Source organism: Sorghum bicolor, chromosome 10 (genome assembly GCF_000003195.3).
Source record: "Sorghum bicolor cultivar BTx623 chromosome 10, Sorghum_bicolor_NCBIv3, whole genome shotgun sequence".
Lineage (NCBI taxonomy): Eukaryota > Viridiplantae > Streptophyta > Magnoliopsida > Poales > Poaceae > Sorghum > Sorghum bicolor.
Window position 1 is genome coordinate 19,652,315 of NC_012879.2, and position 15,243 is coordinate 19,667,557.

Below are 15,243 nucleotides of genomic sequence, written 5' to 3' on the forward strand. Positions count from 1 at the left end.
AAAGCGCAAGCAGATTGCTATGTAGGTGGGGTCCACCCCTCGGCAGAGTGGTTCTAAGCCGTGTGCCGGGTCTGGGACGTTACAAATGGTATCAGAGCCAACTCTCGCGGTGTCACGGTCTGTATAGTTTGGAAGCCTGGACAGGTTGTGCATGCCTCCTGAAAGAGCATAGCACTTGGGCCGGGGAACTGGAAATATGAACATGGCCTAGAGATTCGATCCTGAGCATTTGTCCTGTATGAAGCTAGTTCGATAGTTCAATGAGGATGTCGAATCCATAAAGGTGGGTGGATGTGAGACCCAGCCCATGGGCCGAATTGCGGTTAGGCTTGGCTACTGTAGCGCTGGAGTTTAGTACCATACCTTGAATTCAAGGTTCACCAGACCAGCTTAAATAGCCAGGCCAAGGACGCGTAGTAACCTTTGATTAACCGTTTTGCTCGAAGCAAGGACGAAAGCACAAGTAGGTTGCTACGTAGGTGGGGTCCACCCCTCGGCAGAGTGGATCTAAGCCGTGTGCCGAGCCTGGGACGTTACAAATGCTATCAGGGCCAACTCTCGCGGTTTCACGGTCCGTATGGTTTGGAAGCCTAGACAGGTTGTGCATGCCTCCAGAAAGGGCATGGCACCTGGGCCGGGGAACTGGAAATACGAACATGGCCTAGAGAGTCAACCGTGAGCATTTGTCCCCTATGAAGATGTAGCACTTGTAATGTATTTGACAAGTACTGTTGGTGCATGGTCTCCTGTAATTGATGTTAGCTGTTTGAGGAACCAGTGAGTAAAATGTCTGAGGTTAGGTAACTTATGCACCTCCTTCATGTCATTTTTGGTAAGTAAAGCAGAGATAAAGCTAGGCAAGAATAGTTTTGGAAACCACTAAATTTGTAGAAGCCATGCTTCATTTTATGTTTGGAAGTGACAAACACAAATATGAAAAGATCACATAGGAGGAGAGATATGAGTTGATCTCTTAGAATCTCATAGGTATGTTTCCCTGAAAATTACAGATGGTTGATATTGTTAACTTTGAGCTTCATAGAACAATGAAACATATTTTAAATTAGTTTTGATCTTGGTGTCACTTTATAATTCCGTTGCCTTTAAGTAATGAAATTCAGGCATGGCCCGTGGTGGGGAGAATGTTTAATTTCTCAATTACTTCTGCATTCTTGATAATGTGATCTATGTGCATCTTAAATTGTATATATTATTTTCTTAGATGCCCAATTAATCACGATTACTGTCCAAGGCTACACTTTACAACTGTTCTTACCTTGTATAACATGACTTCATTTGGACATGCTTTTTGAGCACGAATAGAACAAGTATATTGAGATAATTTTGGCTTTGTTACATTCTTTTTATTTTTTTGTTGGTTTACAAAGACACTAGCTCTTACCTGTTAACTGTTACGATAAAATGATTTTAGACACTTTGGTAACTTTCTATTTTCGGTCCTTTTGCAGTTGATTATTTTTATCCTCGTCTTATTGATTGAAGCATTGTGGTTTTAGTTGTTAAATGTTACATTAATGCTTTTGGGCACTTCGGTCACCTTTGTTTTTATGGTCTTCTGCAGTTAAAGATTTTCATACTTGTTTTAACTAGCAAAGCACTATTGTAACTAAATATTTTAGTTCTTCAGATGAATGATGCTATGCATCTGGAGAAGTTCGGTCACAATTTGAAGATGGACCTTCCAGTGAATGCATCAGCCACAGATAAATTCAAGCCTCAGAAACTGGAGTATTTTTTGATTCTTGATTTGGAGGGTAGGGTTGAAATTCTTGAGTTTCCGGTTGTGATGATTGACGCTCAAAGCACAGAATTTATTGATTCATTTCACAGGTATTACCTCATTTGTAATTACTGATAAGAGATTGCGACTGTTACTCGTGCTGTATATAACTTTTATACAAGTGATTATCACTATGCAGACCATATGTGAGGTTTGAAGGCTTGTAAGTTGTAACATTATTCTCTCTATTGTTTTTGTATAAATGATTTGATAGTATGATCGTTTGAAGGCTTGTAAGTTGTAACATTATACTCTCTATTGTTTTTGTATAAATGATTTGATAGTATGATCTCAGTTTATTCAAGAATGTAAGGTCCAAACTTAACGATTAATGCACGTCCTCATATATATATATATAGTCCACACCGTATTGTACTTAAGTGGATTCTACTTCTATTATTTTTCTGAATTGGCCTCTCTCCTCTCTTGTATGTTGATCATAGGTTTGTGCGTCCAACTGCAATGAGTGAGCAAAGAACAACAGAATACATAGAAGGGAAATACGGAAAATTTGGGGTTGACCGGTATGTTTAGCATCTGTTACTATTATGTTGCTCTGTTCAGTGTGATTTATATGATTCAAAACAATTTCAACAAGTGATAAATCGACTTATTCTGTTAAACTAATGGTCAAGGAATTTTGTTCAAATTAGTTATCTTGGTTCACTTAAGAATTACCCCATCCTAGAGCGATCTTAGTATTTAGTTTTGAAAAAAAAAACAAATTCAAGATAAATCTTTTCATAACATTTGGAATCGTGAGCAGACATTGGCTTTCGGCTGTAGTGAATGGTTGTCACATGATCCAGTTAGCCTCAACTATGTGCATACATTTCTTTTCTCTCCTACAGCACGACCAATCATTTACTATGCTGTAGTAAATGGCTAGGAGCTCTCTAGCCCGCACAACTAGTCCATTAAATGGAGAATGATGGCTTTTCACTTAGCCATGGTATCTGGGTGAAACCAAATATGATGATCTTTGCTGGTTGGATCATGGATGGAGTATTGTCAGTTTAGCCAATGATTTTTGGGCTTGAGTAATTTTGTTTCTATCAATTGTGAGTTTTGAACTTCAGTTTGGTATTTTGTAAACTAGATCTAATTTAATTGCAGGGTTTTTTTCTATCTATATCTAATATTAAAGAGCCAAAATATCTCCCCCATTTTTTTTTCATTCTGGCCCACTCTCTGAGTCACGAATGTGTGTACGCTCACTAATCCCATGTTTGTTGCTGGTTCCATGCCCATGTCGGACACTTCGCCGCAACCTCCTTTCCCATGTCATACAAATCCCCAAATTGAATCGAAATGAATACAAGAATGCTACAAATCGAATTTAATGTCAGAACAAAAATCAGATGATAAATTCTCCACTTTATAGCCCTGCCCCAGTCCCAAATTGAAGAACAGGGAGAGTTTAACCTCAGGCTCGAATGAGCCCTGGCTCATCACACAAGGTTTGGAAAAACACAAATCCAAGGACCAAGATTGCATCTTGGATCAGGTCCTTCCCAGAGTCTCGCCGATCCCCGAGGCCATGTGGCAGCCGCTGCACTCTAGCCTCCTAGAGAGGTTGCAGCCGTGAGGAGCCTGCACTCACCTTCGTAGATCTGGGCCCGTCCTCATTGATTTTAGGCTAGACCTGCTGTGGTCGCCGCTGCTCTCTCCCTACTGCCAGGTATTGCTGCCATTACTGGTACAGGAAGAGAAGGGGGCAAGCCAGCAACCATCACATTGATGATGAAGAGTCTTGCCCACAGAGGATATGCAGTTGGGGCCGTTGACTGCCGGATTGGAGCTGCCCCCACAAATATTTGGTCTCAGCGAAGCCATGGATGACCTGCAATATTGGAGTAGGGCGAAAGTGATAGAGATAAGGATTGAACTTGGTTGGCCGGAGGTGAAAAAAGAGTAAGAAGAATAACCTTACTTGGGTCTTGACTTCGCGTGGAGGAGTTTAGGGCCACAGTGGTGCTCACCATCGTTGAAGACTCCGGCAAGGCACGGTTAGGTAGCAAAGCAGGAGCGAGACGAATTGGGTCAGCTCAGTTGTTTTTTTATTGAAAATAAATACAGCAGTGGAGGCCCCCACTGTTAGCATTTTTTAAAAGCAAAAGAAAACAACTGTACAGTTGTGCAAAGAGCACAAGAAGGGGAAAATAAACAGGCAAGAAAACGAGGCCAGAGAGCTAGAAAACAAGAGCAGCCCGGGGGAAGACCCACCAAGGCACCATCATCCCAGGGAGGCTAAAAAGACAGACTGAACGTTTAGTAAAATCTAACAGCTTGCGTTTCGGTTTCATCTAAAAAAACATTGCTTCCAGAAATTGAAGAGCGGCCTCGATCAAAGATAAAGTTGTTCCTTCGCTTCCAAATTTGCCAAGCTTCTATGATGAAGACCTCCATGAAGGGACTTTGGAGATGCTGTTTAGCCTGAATTGTCATCAGGAAGAAGTCCATGGAAAAATCCCATTGGATGCCAAGGTATTCCCAACAACCTTGGCTGAAAGGGCATCCAAATAAGAGGTGGAAGGCAGTTTCTTCCAAGTTACAATTACAAGGGACACAATTGTAGTTGTTCCCTTCCAGCTTGTGCTTTTTCCTTTTGACGATGTTTCTTGTATTTAGCCTATCTATTTGTCAAGGGCCTGGGCGCCTAGGGTAGCAGGCCCTTTGCTCCTTAGTTCGTACTTGGAACTGGGTAATGATGGTGCCAGGGTTTTTGCCTGCTACTGCAGCAGAGGTGAGATTGAGAGCAGCAAAGAGAGAGAGGTTAGGGATAACTTCTTGCTTGATTCCTTCAACTGAGTTCAGAGTTACATATATAGGAGCTTAGCTCTAGGCTGCTGGTGCCCAGCTCCTAGTTACTGGCGCCAGCTATTAACTACCAGCCAGCTAATACTCCCTTGATCTCCTCATTTTCTTCTTAATTGCCTTCATAACTCAGGCCTCTTCAGCCGCCCTGGCCTTCTTGGGCTGTGCCAGGCCATGCGCTGCCTTGGGAGAGGCACTGGTTGCTCCTCGTGTACGAGGCCGGCGGCTGTAATGTCGGTCCCAAATGACATCTCCCCCCCCGCCCCCACGAGCAGCTCGTCCTTGAGCTAGAAGGTGGGGTAGTGATCCTAGAAGCTAGCGACGTCCTCCTAGGTGGCAGAGGCCTCAGGCTCGCCTTGCCTGTGCACCAGGACTTGGCACCTCTGGCCAGTCAGGTGCGTGTGGCACGTTCGAGCACTGGCTGGGCTGCGCCATGGTGGATGGGCGGCAAGGGCGGAGGAGCTGTTGGTGGTGTGCCGATGAATTTCTTGAGAAGGCCCACATGGAAAATGTCGTGTAGGCGAGCGTGGGGAGGAAGCTCGAGGCGGTAGGCGACGTCGTTGATGATGGCCGCCACGTGGTACGACCCATAGAAGCGAGGCCACAACTTGCCCTTGGTGATGCCCTAGAGTGAAGCCTAGGCGCGGTGACGGAGGCGAAGCCAGACCCAGTCCTCGACATTGTAGCGGACGTCGCGGTGATGCTTGTCGTAGAAGCGCTTGTAGACGTCTTTGGCCTGCTCTAGGCGGATGCGGGCATCAGCTAGCAGCTCATCGTGTTCCGTCATGTTTTTGGCCACAACAGCAACAGAAGTTTCGCCTGGTTCATAAGAGCGGATGGAGGGCGGGTCGTGGCAGTAGACGATCTGGAATGGCGCCATCTTGAGCGCTGATTGGTAGGTAGTGCTGTAGATGTATTCTGCCCATGGCAGCCAGCGCAGCCACTGACGGGGCGGTCACCTGTAAGTAGGGATGAAAACGGTACAGATATTTTCCGACCGTATTCGAGACCGAATTCGTTTAGAGGGGTTTAGATCTGTCCGTATTCGAGTCCGAATATTCAACATCCGATACCGTATCCGTATCCGAATACTTAAATCGTATATTTGTGATGTCGACATCAAATCATATCTTATCCGACATGGTTGATATTATCCGTATTCGAATCCGAATCCAACCAAAAATATGAAAACAAATATGATATCAGTGATATCCGTCCGTATCTGATCCGTTTTCATCCCTACCTATAAGACAGCGGAGGTACATGATGATAACCTTGTTGGCAGCCTCGGTCTGGCCATCGGACTGTGGATGAAACGCTGTCGTCATGTGGAGCTTGATGCCTGCGAGGCGCATGAGCCCTTTCCAGAAGAGCGAGGTGAACATTGGGTCGCACGGTCAACGATGGTGAGAATCACTGACTTGCCCAGCAACATGGGGGCAGGGCCTCGATGAAGTCCATGCCAATGTTGGTCCATACGGACACCGGCACAGGTAGAGGGAGGAGTAGGCTATCTGGGTGCAGATGCTCTGATTTGTAGTGTTGACAGGTCCTGGACCCCGGCTCACAGATTGGGCGAGTGGAAGTCTCGATGGAGGCGGTGGAGCGTGTGCTTGATGCCTTCATGGTCACAGTCATCATGGGATTGTGGCCAAGTGTTGGTCCAAAAGGAACCTGAGGTTGAAATGACCGGTATGTACCAAAAAACAGTGGCCCCAGAGGTATGGCCTCCAGTGTCGGATGGCAAGGACCAGTCGATCAGCACGCGTTCATATGTGTAACGCCCTAGAGTCCAAACGACTCAGATCTACTCTGCACGCTGTGCGAACCACACCTACCACCATCCTACTTACGCTTTCGTCCTCGCTTCACGTAAAAGGATTAACCTGGGGATGGTGGGATGAACTCTAGAAGCCTTATATATTTTGTCTAACCCACCTTTAACAGCCAAGGTGGGACGAAATCCTCCACAATTATCTCATAACATGCACATGGGCCACCTCGAGCCAAATTCCAAATTGGGTCGGGTGTGACATATATCCCCCCTCAAAGGACCTGATGTCTCAAACACACCCACAACCGGGCAAACAATGACTAGGAACGTTCTCTCTTAGCACACACGATCGTACGTCCAGTGCCAGCACATGTGCCACGCTGTGCACCCCGCAGGGCCTACATGCACAATAAACCTCATCTCCACGCCCCTGACCTGCACGCATCCGTGGCCGCGAAGGTCGGCTCTAATACCATTTGTAATGCCCTAGAGTCCAAACTGTTCAAATCCACTCTGCACGCTGAGTGAACCACACCTGCCACCACCATCCCACTTACGCTTTCGTCCTTGCTTCGCGTAAAAGGATTAACCCGATGATGGTGGGATGGACTCTAGAAGCCTTATATGTTGGTCTAACCCACCCTTAACAGCCAAGGTGGGACTAAATCCTCCACAATTATCTCATAACATGCACATGGGCCACCATGGCCAAATTCCAAATTGGGCCGAGTGTGACAATATGCTGCCAGAGATTGGTGTCGAGGTGCTGTTGGGCGGCTGAAGAAGGCCACAGGATGCTGGCCTTGGAGAAGAACAGCTCCGAAACCATGTGTCGACGCGTCGCACTCAACCACGAAGGGTTCGGTAAAATCAGGCAGGGCCAGCACCGGTGCTGATGTTAGTGCTGTCTTGAGGGCAGTGAAGGCTGCGCTGGCTGCCTCAGACCAGATGAAGCCCTCCTTTAGCAGTGCCGTCACGGGAGCAGCAATGGCCCCGAAGTCCTTGACGAACTTGCGGTAGTAGCCCGTAAACCCAAGGAAGCCAACTACGCGCGTCGAGCGGGGCTGTGGCCAATCAACAACAGCCTGGACCTTCTCTGGATCCATGGCCACCCTGGTGGCTGAGATGATGTGCCCCAGATAGGAAATGGAGTCAACGCTGAACGCACACTTGGAGCACTTGACGAACAACCAGTGTTGGTGCAGCACGGTGAGGACGGCGCGGACATGGTGGAGATGTTCAGCCAAGGATGCGCTATGGATCAGAATGTCGTCGAAGAAGACGAGGACGAAGCGATGCAGGAACGGGCGCAGGACATCATTCATCAGCGCCTGGAATGTTGTCAAACAGCATGACGAGGAACTCATAGAGTCTGTCATGGGTCCGGAATGCCGTCTTCTCCACTTTGGCGGGGTTCATGTGAACCTGATGATAGTCGGAGTGAAGGTCCGACATGGTGAAGAATCGAGCGTCGGCCAACTCATTGAGGAGTTTGTTGACCACCAGAATCGGATAGGCGTCCTTCACTGTGATGGCGTTCAGTGCCCGGTAGTCGACGCAGAAGTGCCATGTCCCGTCTGCCTTCTTCACGAGCAGAATCGGGGATGAGAACGCTGAGGTGATGCGCTGGATGATACCTTGAGCCAGCATGGTGGTGCAATGGCGTTCGAGTTCATCTTTGTGGTAGGTGGGGTAGTGGTATGGACGGACAACCACCGGCGCAGACCCCGGGACGAGGTTGATGCAGTGGTCCCGGGAGCGCAGCGAGGTCATGCCAGTTGGCTCGGCGAAGACTGCTGCGAACTCATCCAGCGGGGCCGGCCGAAGGTCTTCCGCGCTGCACGCCCACAGGGGGGCCGGCCCTGTCGCCTTAGCCATATCTGTCCAACAAACTCGGTGATCCCGGTGCCAGAAGGACATTTTAACCGCGCCGAAGTCGTAGAGGATCGGCCCAAGGGAGGCCAACCACTCCGTGCCGAGGAAAGATGTAGCCAGTGAGGGGGAGCGCGAAGAAGTCGGTGGTGAATGGCTCGCCACCGATGGAGAAGGGAATGGCGCGGCAGAAGCCGGGGCACACCACGTGTTTGCTGTTGGCCACGGTGACCTTCATGTTGCCCTGGGGTTGTATCTTGAGGGACGTACGTGCCGCTGCTTCCTTGGAGACGAAGTTGTGGGTGGAGCCAGAGTTCAGGAGGGCGAGCAGCGACGCCCTGCCGAGCTGGATGCGGACCTACATGGTCTCTATGGTGCGGACACCAGCCATGGCGAGGAGGGAGATGAGCGGGGAGTCCGCCGCAGCATTCTCCTGTTCGTGGTGCACCTCCTCATCGTCCTCTGCCAGGTCAAGAAGGAACTTACAGACGCGATTGTGGCCACGATCGTACTTCTTGTTGCAGTTAAAGCAAAGGCCATGGCGTTCCTCCATCTCCGGCTGACCCTCGATAGCGAGGGGAGCTGGAGCAGCATGGACCGGTGGCGCCGGCAGAGCCAGCTATGGAGTTGGCCCCGTCAAGAGGCCGCGACCTGGCAGGCGCTGCACGGCAGGGGCCGGTGCTTTGAGGGCCACGTACTGCTCACGCAGCTCCAGCTTGTGAGCCAAACTCATGATGATGATGAGGGATTGTGGATTGTGGATCTCGACATTGTTGCTGAGCTGGGCTGGAGGTCTGCTGTGAACGCCTGGACACGCTGCACCTCTGTCAGCATTCCAACGTGGGGCAGCAGTGCCCCGAATCAGTCCTTGTACTCTGCGACGGTGCCGGTCGGCTTGCAGGCCATGAGCTCGCCCAGCGGGTTGGAGCAGATGGGTGGCCCGAAGCGAAGATTGAGGAGCTCCGAGAACCGGCGCCATGATGGAGTGCCTTCTTCGCTCTGGACCTGGATAAACCACATTTGGGCGCCGCCCTCCAGGTTGTAAGATGCCATCCATACCTGCTCCTCGGCTGCGATCCGCTGTTGGTGGAAATATGATTCACACCGGTTGATGAAGGCCAGTGGATCCGACTTGCCGTCGTACTTAGGAAAATCCAACTTCTGGAATCGAGGTCCGGTCACCATGGTCACTGTAGCCCGAACCCTGTGATCCTGAGCCGGATGATTACAGTGGCCACTGCTGCATAGCTGTGACTTGTGCCTGGAGGTTGGTGAGGGTGATGTTCATGGACTCGATGAGCTTGACCAGATCGGCGTTGGTTGGCTCAGCCATGGCTGCTGATGCTGACGTGGCTGAGTGTGCTGGTGAGGCAGGCGCTGGCAAGGTGGGTGTGGCTGGATGCGGTTGATGGTCGGAGGTGGAAGATGATGGAGCAGAAGTGGACGAGGATCGCCGGTTTCCTGATACCAGGTTGTCAAGGACCTGGGCGCCTAGGGTAGCAGGCCCTTTGCTCCTTAGTTCGTACTTGGAACTGGGTAATGGTGGTGCCAGGGTTTTTGCCTGACTACTGCAGCAGAGGTGAGATTAAGAGCAGCAAAGAGAGAGAGGTTAGGGATACCTTCTTGCTTGATTCCTTCAACTGAGTTCAGAGTTACATATATAGGAGCTTACTGGCGCCCAGCTCCTAGTTACTGGCGCCAGCTATTAACTACCGGCCAGCTAATACTCCCTTGATCTCCTCATCTTCTTCTTAATTGCCTTCATAACTAAGGCCTCTTCAGCCGCCCCAGCCTCCTCGGGCTGTGCCAGGCCATGCGCTGCCTTAGGAGAGGCACTGGTTGCTCCTCGTGTACGAGGACACAGGACAGCGGCTGTAATGTCGACCTCGACGGTTGCCCCTCAGTCTTTGTTGCCGTACCTACGGTACTTGTGCCCGCACATGACATCTCTCCCTTCTGCGCAAACAGCTCGTCCTCGTGCTGGAACTTGGGTTAGAGCTGCTGGAAATTGGACAGCAGCATCCATGACATGCTTGAAGCTTCCTGTCCTTTCCACTGCATTAGGACCTGTTTAACTCCTCTTGCCAAACAACCTTTGAGCACTGACTCTGGCTCAGTGCACACATGGCCATGGCTGATTGCTGGCAGCTGCGGTTGTGTAGCCGGTGGTGTTCCCTTGAATGGCTTCGACAACCCAACATGGAAGACATTGTGTAGCTTTGCTCCAGCCGGTAGTTCAATGCGATAGGCAACCTCCCCAATCTTTTCCAGGACCATGAAAGGACCGTAGAAGCGAGGCCCAAGCTTGCTGTGCCCTTTGTTGTCCATGGAGGCCAAAGGACGGTGTAAAAAGGCGCAACCAAACTAAGTCGGACGGTGTAAAAGGCGCAACCAAACTAAGTCCCCTACCTGAAAGTCCACTTCATGGTGCCTCTTGTCATACTGAGATTTGTGATACTGCTGGGCTTGCTCTAGACGCTCTCTAATCTCCACCAGAAACTCATCTCGCTCCTTAAGATGCTCAGCGACGGCCGGTAATCATGTTTCTCCTGGTTCATAAGCTCTCAGTGATGGTGGGTCACACCCATAGACAACTCTGATTGGAGTGGTGCCCAGTGATGCTTAAAATGAAGTAACACAACTCAGCCCATGGAAGCCATTGCAGCTAGTTTCAAGGATGACCACCTGTCAGGCAGCGAAGATACATGGCTATAATCTTATTGGTAGCCTCCGATTGACCATCTGTTTGCGTGTGGAACGCAGAAGACATGTTGAGTTGCACCCCTGACAACCTGAACAGCTCCCGCCAGAAATTGCTTGTGAAAACAGGTCCCGATCACTTACTATAGAGCTTGGGATGCCATGAAGTCGTACGATGTTCGTGAAGAAAACTCTTGCATGTTGCAACTGATGTAGCAGTGTATGGATGACCCAACGCGATCAAGTTCGCTGATGTGGAGAACCAATCTACCACTGTAAGGAACTAAGGATCACAGATTTGCTGTTCAACCTTGGCAGTCCCTCGACAAAGTCCATTGCAATGTCTGCCCAAACTGAAGTTGGAACCTCCAGGCTCTGTAGCAACCCCGCTGGACGCAGCTGTTCTGTCTTGTTCTGTTGGCATCAGTGGCGAATCTAGGATTTTGTCTAAGGGTATGCCGGCCAAAAATTTTCATATATAATTCGGTAAATCTATTTAGCTGTTTGGTAGTAATTGTAAAATTGAGAAAGTGTTTCGGTATATATGCACTAAATAACACAAAAAGGCTCAAATTCATAGATAATCCAAACCATCCACTAAATATAGTACAAATAGTTCAAAAGCCACACCGATAATTAAAATAAGACATAAAAGAGAAATGGAGACTTATAATGCTATTTTTGTTACTATTTCACTCTCACCTAAACAATCATGATCACAAATTCACCTCTAGATGCCGATGCGGTCATAGGACAGAGTGAAAGACCGAACGGGACGAGATCACGAGGAGAACGACTGGACAACGATGGGCTGCGAGCGACAGCTGGCTGCCGACGACGTGACAGCGTGAATGATTGGCGCGATGCCGCCAGCGTAGGCCAGCGTTAAGACTCGAGGTCGAAGTCGAACCGATGCGTATTGCCTAGTTGGCTAATTCTGTATTGGGATCTCACTCTCCATCGCTGGTTGCATGGGCCAGCGTTAAGACTCGAGGTCGAAGTCGAACCGATCGCTCGCGTGGTCGGCTAGTCGCGGCATGCCTCTCGCTCGCGGTCTGCCACAAGCTCATGAAGTTGTGCTGTGCCGCCGAGTCGCAAATGAGTGCCTTCTCTTTTTTTTTTAATATAAATATGTATACATACCTGCTTTGTACATGGAATTACAGGGTATGCCGGTGCATACCCGGCGTACCCTGTAGCTCCGCCACTGGTTGGCATGTACAACAAGCACTGTCTCGTGGAATTACAAAAATCAGCCCAAACTGTACGTAGTGTTTTCTGGATACCTTCATGACCAACCTCATGTGCAGCAGCAATTACTGCTTGTGCCCAGGAAGATATGTCAGGCACAAACACCTTTCCGTCCTTGAGCAATAGGCCAGCAGCCATACTGCAGCCATCCAGACCTTCCTGAGCTTTGTTCCTGACCGCGTCCAGTGTGCCATCCTCTTGGAGAGCAGCTCTGATTTCTTCAAACACCATGAGCTGCCATGAGACCTCACGGCGAGAGGGCATCGGTCCACCATGGTCTTCCGATACTCTAAGCAAGGCAACCGAGAATCATGTTGCCGCTGCCTTTCTCCGATGCAGGCTGCTGGCAGCTCATTTTCATTGGCTTCAGTTGCACAAAGTCCATGCCACGATGCATCAATTCTGACGCATATCAATGGACAGCACCATCATCGACGGTGGTTCCGGTGTTTCTTACGGAGCTGGGCATGTTGGATGCGAGGTTGTGTTGGGTGTTGAGATGCCACATCGACAACTTCAAGGGGGTGGGCCTGTAGCCTGTTGCTGGCCGGAATGGATGGAGTGGACGAACCATGTAGGCCTCTTGCTGCCTGGCAGGCTACAACTCATATGAAGTCCATGCCTGTGGCATTTCAATGGGATCCAGGAGGCGCCTGCCACGCATCTGCCTGCAGTGTAACTTGTTTTCGCCTGGGGTTCTTTCCGTCAGTCCGTTCTGAAATGCTGCAGCGAACAACGCGATCTGCGGTGTGCAGCGCGTCTGTGGATATGGTTCCCAGTTCATTCGTGAGGAGATGCTGCCTTAGGTGGTTTGATCTGCAAGCGCAACTTGCATTCATGTGCTCAAAGGACAACATGTGTGACGATGCAGTGCAGGAACTTGCACATGTCCTTCCATGGGATCCTGGATGAACACACGTCATGCATTTGCTGGTGGATTGATCTGCAGGTTGCTTTCTGGAGGATCACATAAAGATTCGGTCACTTTTTTTAAGTCACAAATAAGGAAATTAGCTGAGATGTAAAAGGCTTGTTTTTATATGTGATAGATTTATGTCCAGTCAAGTCGAGTCATTGTATGTTATTACTTATTATTCTTAGTTATGCTGCAGCTCGAGGATGAGCTGCTCAAAAGGGGCGGAGTAATGTCATGGGCAGTCGGCGAGGCCTATTGGACCGGGTTCAGCAGTGTGGCACATTAGTATTAGAGTTAATTATAGATAAGGTCTCTTTCTTACGGGAGTAAAAGCCTATCTAGGAGTTGTATCCATCTAATAAAGAAAGAAGAACAAAGTTGTACCCGATTAAAAAAAAAAGCAAGAAGAACAGATCAATTATCCCAGCCCCTTCTCCTATCCCTGCCCTTGTGTTCTGTTTGCGGCCTATCAGCTGTTGATGTCTGGCTGCTTGGGCTAGGGCCATCCAGATCAGATCAACATCCATAACTTGTAATTTCTTAGGAAATTCTTAAAGAGAAGGCCCAAATTGTTGACCCCGTTGTGGCTCTGGATGGTCAGTGCCATGCAGCTCCACGCAGCACGTGCATGAGACCCTGCGCAAGGAATTGCTAGGATTTATTATCATAGTGTTGATGAGCAGGGCAATATCACCCAATAAAAAACTATAAGAATTGTAAAAGCAAAAAAATAATATAAATCACAACCATAGAAAAAACTTTTTATATGAGTGCTCGCACCAAAATAATCTGGAAGTGGAATCTATTCCTTAACTCTGGTTATTTTTTATCAGTGCACACTAACAGCTCCGTTGTTACATAACAGAGTCTGGCATGACACTGCTGTCCCTTTCAAGGAAGTGCTGCAAGAGTTTGAGGACTGGCTTGGAAATCACAACCTGTGGAAAAAGGAGCAAGGTGGATCACTCAACCGTGGAGCATTTGTCACTTGGTAACTTAATACATCTGTAGCTACATTAAAGCAAATTACTCATGAACTTTTGTTAACCATCTCTTGAAATTCTGCCACCAAATCATTCAACAAAAATGTGTTTGAGTTGGCTAATTGTAAGTGGCTAATTGTTTCAATGTTCCAGACTTTAGAGACTAAACTTCTCATGTTCGAAATATGGCAGTGGGAACTGGGATTTGAAGACAAAGGTCCCTGAGCAGTGCAAGGTTTCAAAAATAAAGTTACCTAGCTATTTTATGGAGTGGATTAACTTAAAGGATATCTACCTCAACTTCTATAGCAGAAGGGTAATTAAATGTACCATGTAGTGCTTTTACCTATGTTGATCAGAACTTGATAACTCATGTGCAGTTCATCTTTAAACTGAATCGTGAACCTTACAGATTATTGCTCACTTTCGTTTTTCCAGGCAACTGGAATGATGACAATGATGAGGGAACTTCAACTGCCAATTATTGGAAACCACCATCTCGGGATAGACGATTCAAAAAATATTGCAAGAGTGGTTCAGCGCATGATTGCTGATGGTGCTGTGATTGAAATCACTGCTAAGAGGCAGTCAACTACAGGCAACGTGAAATTTCTGTTCAAGGACCGAATTAGGTGATTGAAAAGTGTGACATACCCCCAATTCATAATGGTGCTGATGCTATAGCTGGCCGAAAGGCATGTCAAGATTTTGGAGCAAAGAGAGACCAAACTCAGAACGCTGAACATGCAAATCTGCCAATAAATTTCAGTGCCCTAACCAAACAAGATAAAATTACTTTGCCCTCAAGCTCATCTTAGAGTTCCAACCAAATAACATAAATATCTCAAATTTGTGGGCAAAATTGAGGGAGATACCTTTTTCTTGCAGATCCCAACTCAAATTAAGGCCTTGTTTAGTTCCCAAAATTTTGGGATTTCGGACACTAGCATTTTCCTTTTTATTTGACAATTATTATCTAATCATAGACTAACTAGGCTCAAAAAATTTATCTCGCGATTTACAGGCAAATGTGAAATTGTTTTTTGTTTTCGTCTATATTTAATACTCTATGCATGTGCCGTAAGATTCGATGTGACGGGGAATATTTTTGCAAAAACTTTTTGGAAAC

At 48.0% G+C, this 15,243-nt stretch overlaps 1 protein-coding gene across 1 annotated transcript in view; it reads left to right on the plus strand.

Annotated features, from left to right (window-relative positions):
* The window catches only part of LOC8072906 (uncharacterized exonuclease domain-containing protein At3g15140), a 28,003-nt gene extending 13,002 nt beyond the window's left edge, over positions 1-15,001 (plus strand). Inside the window, exons 2-6 of the mRNA XM_021449951.1 lie at positions 1,649-1,851; positions 2,245-2,325; positions 13,997-14,122; positions 14,307-14,430; positions 14,553-15,001. Coding sequence (XP_021305626.1) covers positions 1,649-1,851; positions 2,245-2,325; positions 13,997-14,122; positions 14,307-14,430; positions 14,553-14,750 — 732 coding nt within the window. The 3' untranslated portion in view covers positions 14,751-15,001. The remainder of the gene's footprint in view (positions 1-1,648; positions 1,852-2,244; positions 2,326-13,996; positions 14,123-14,306; positions 14,431-14,552) is intronic.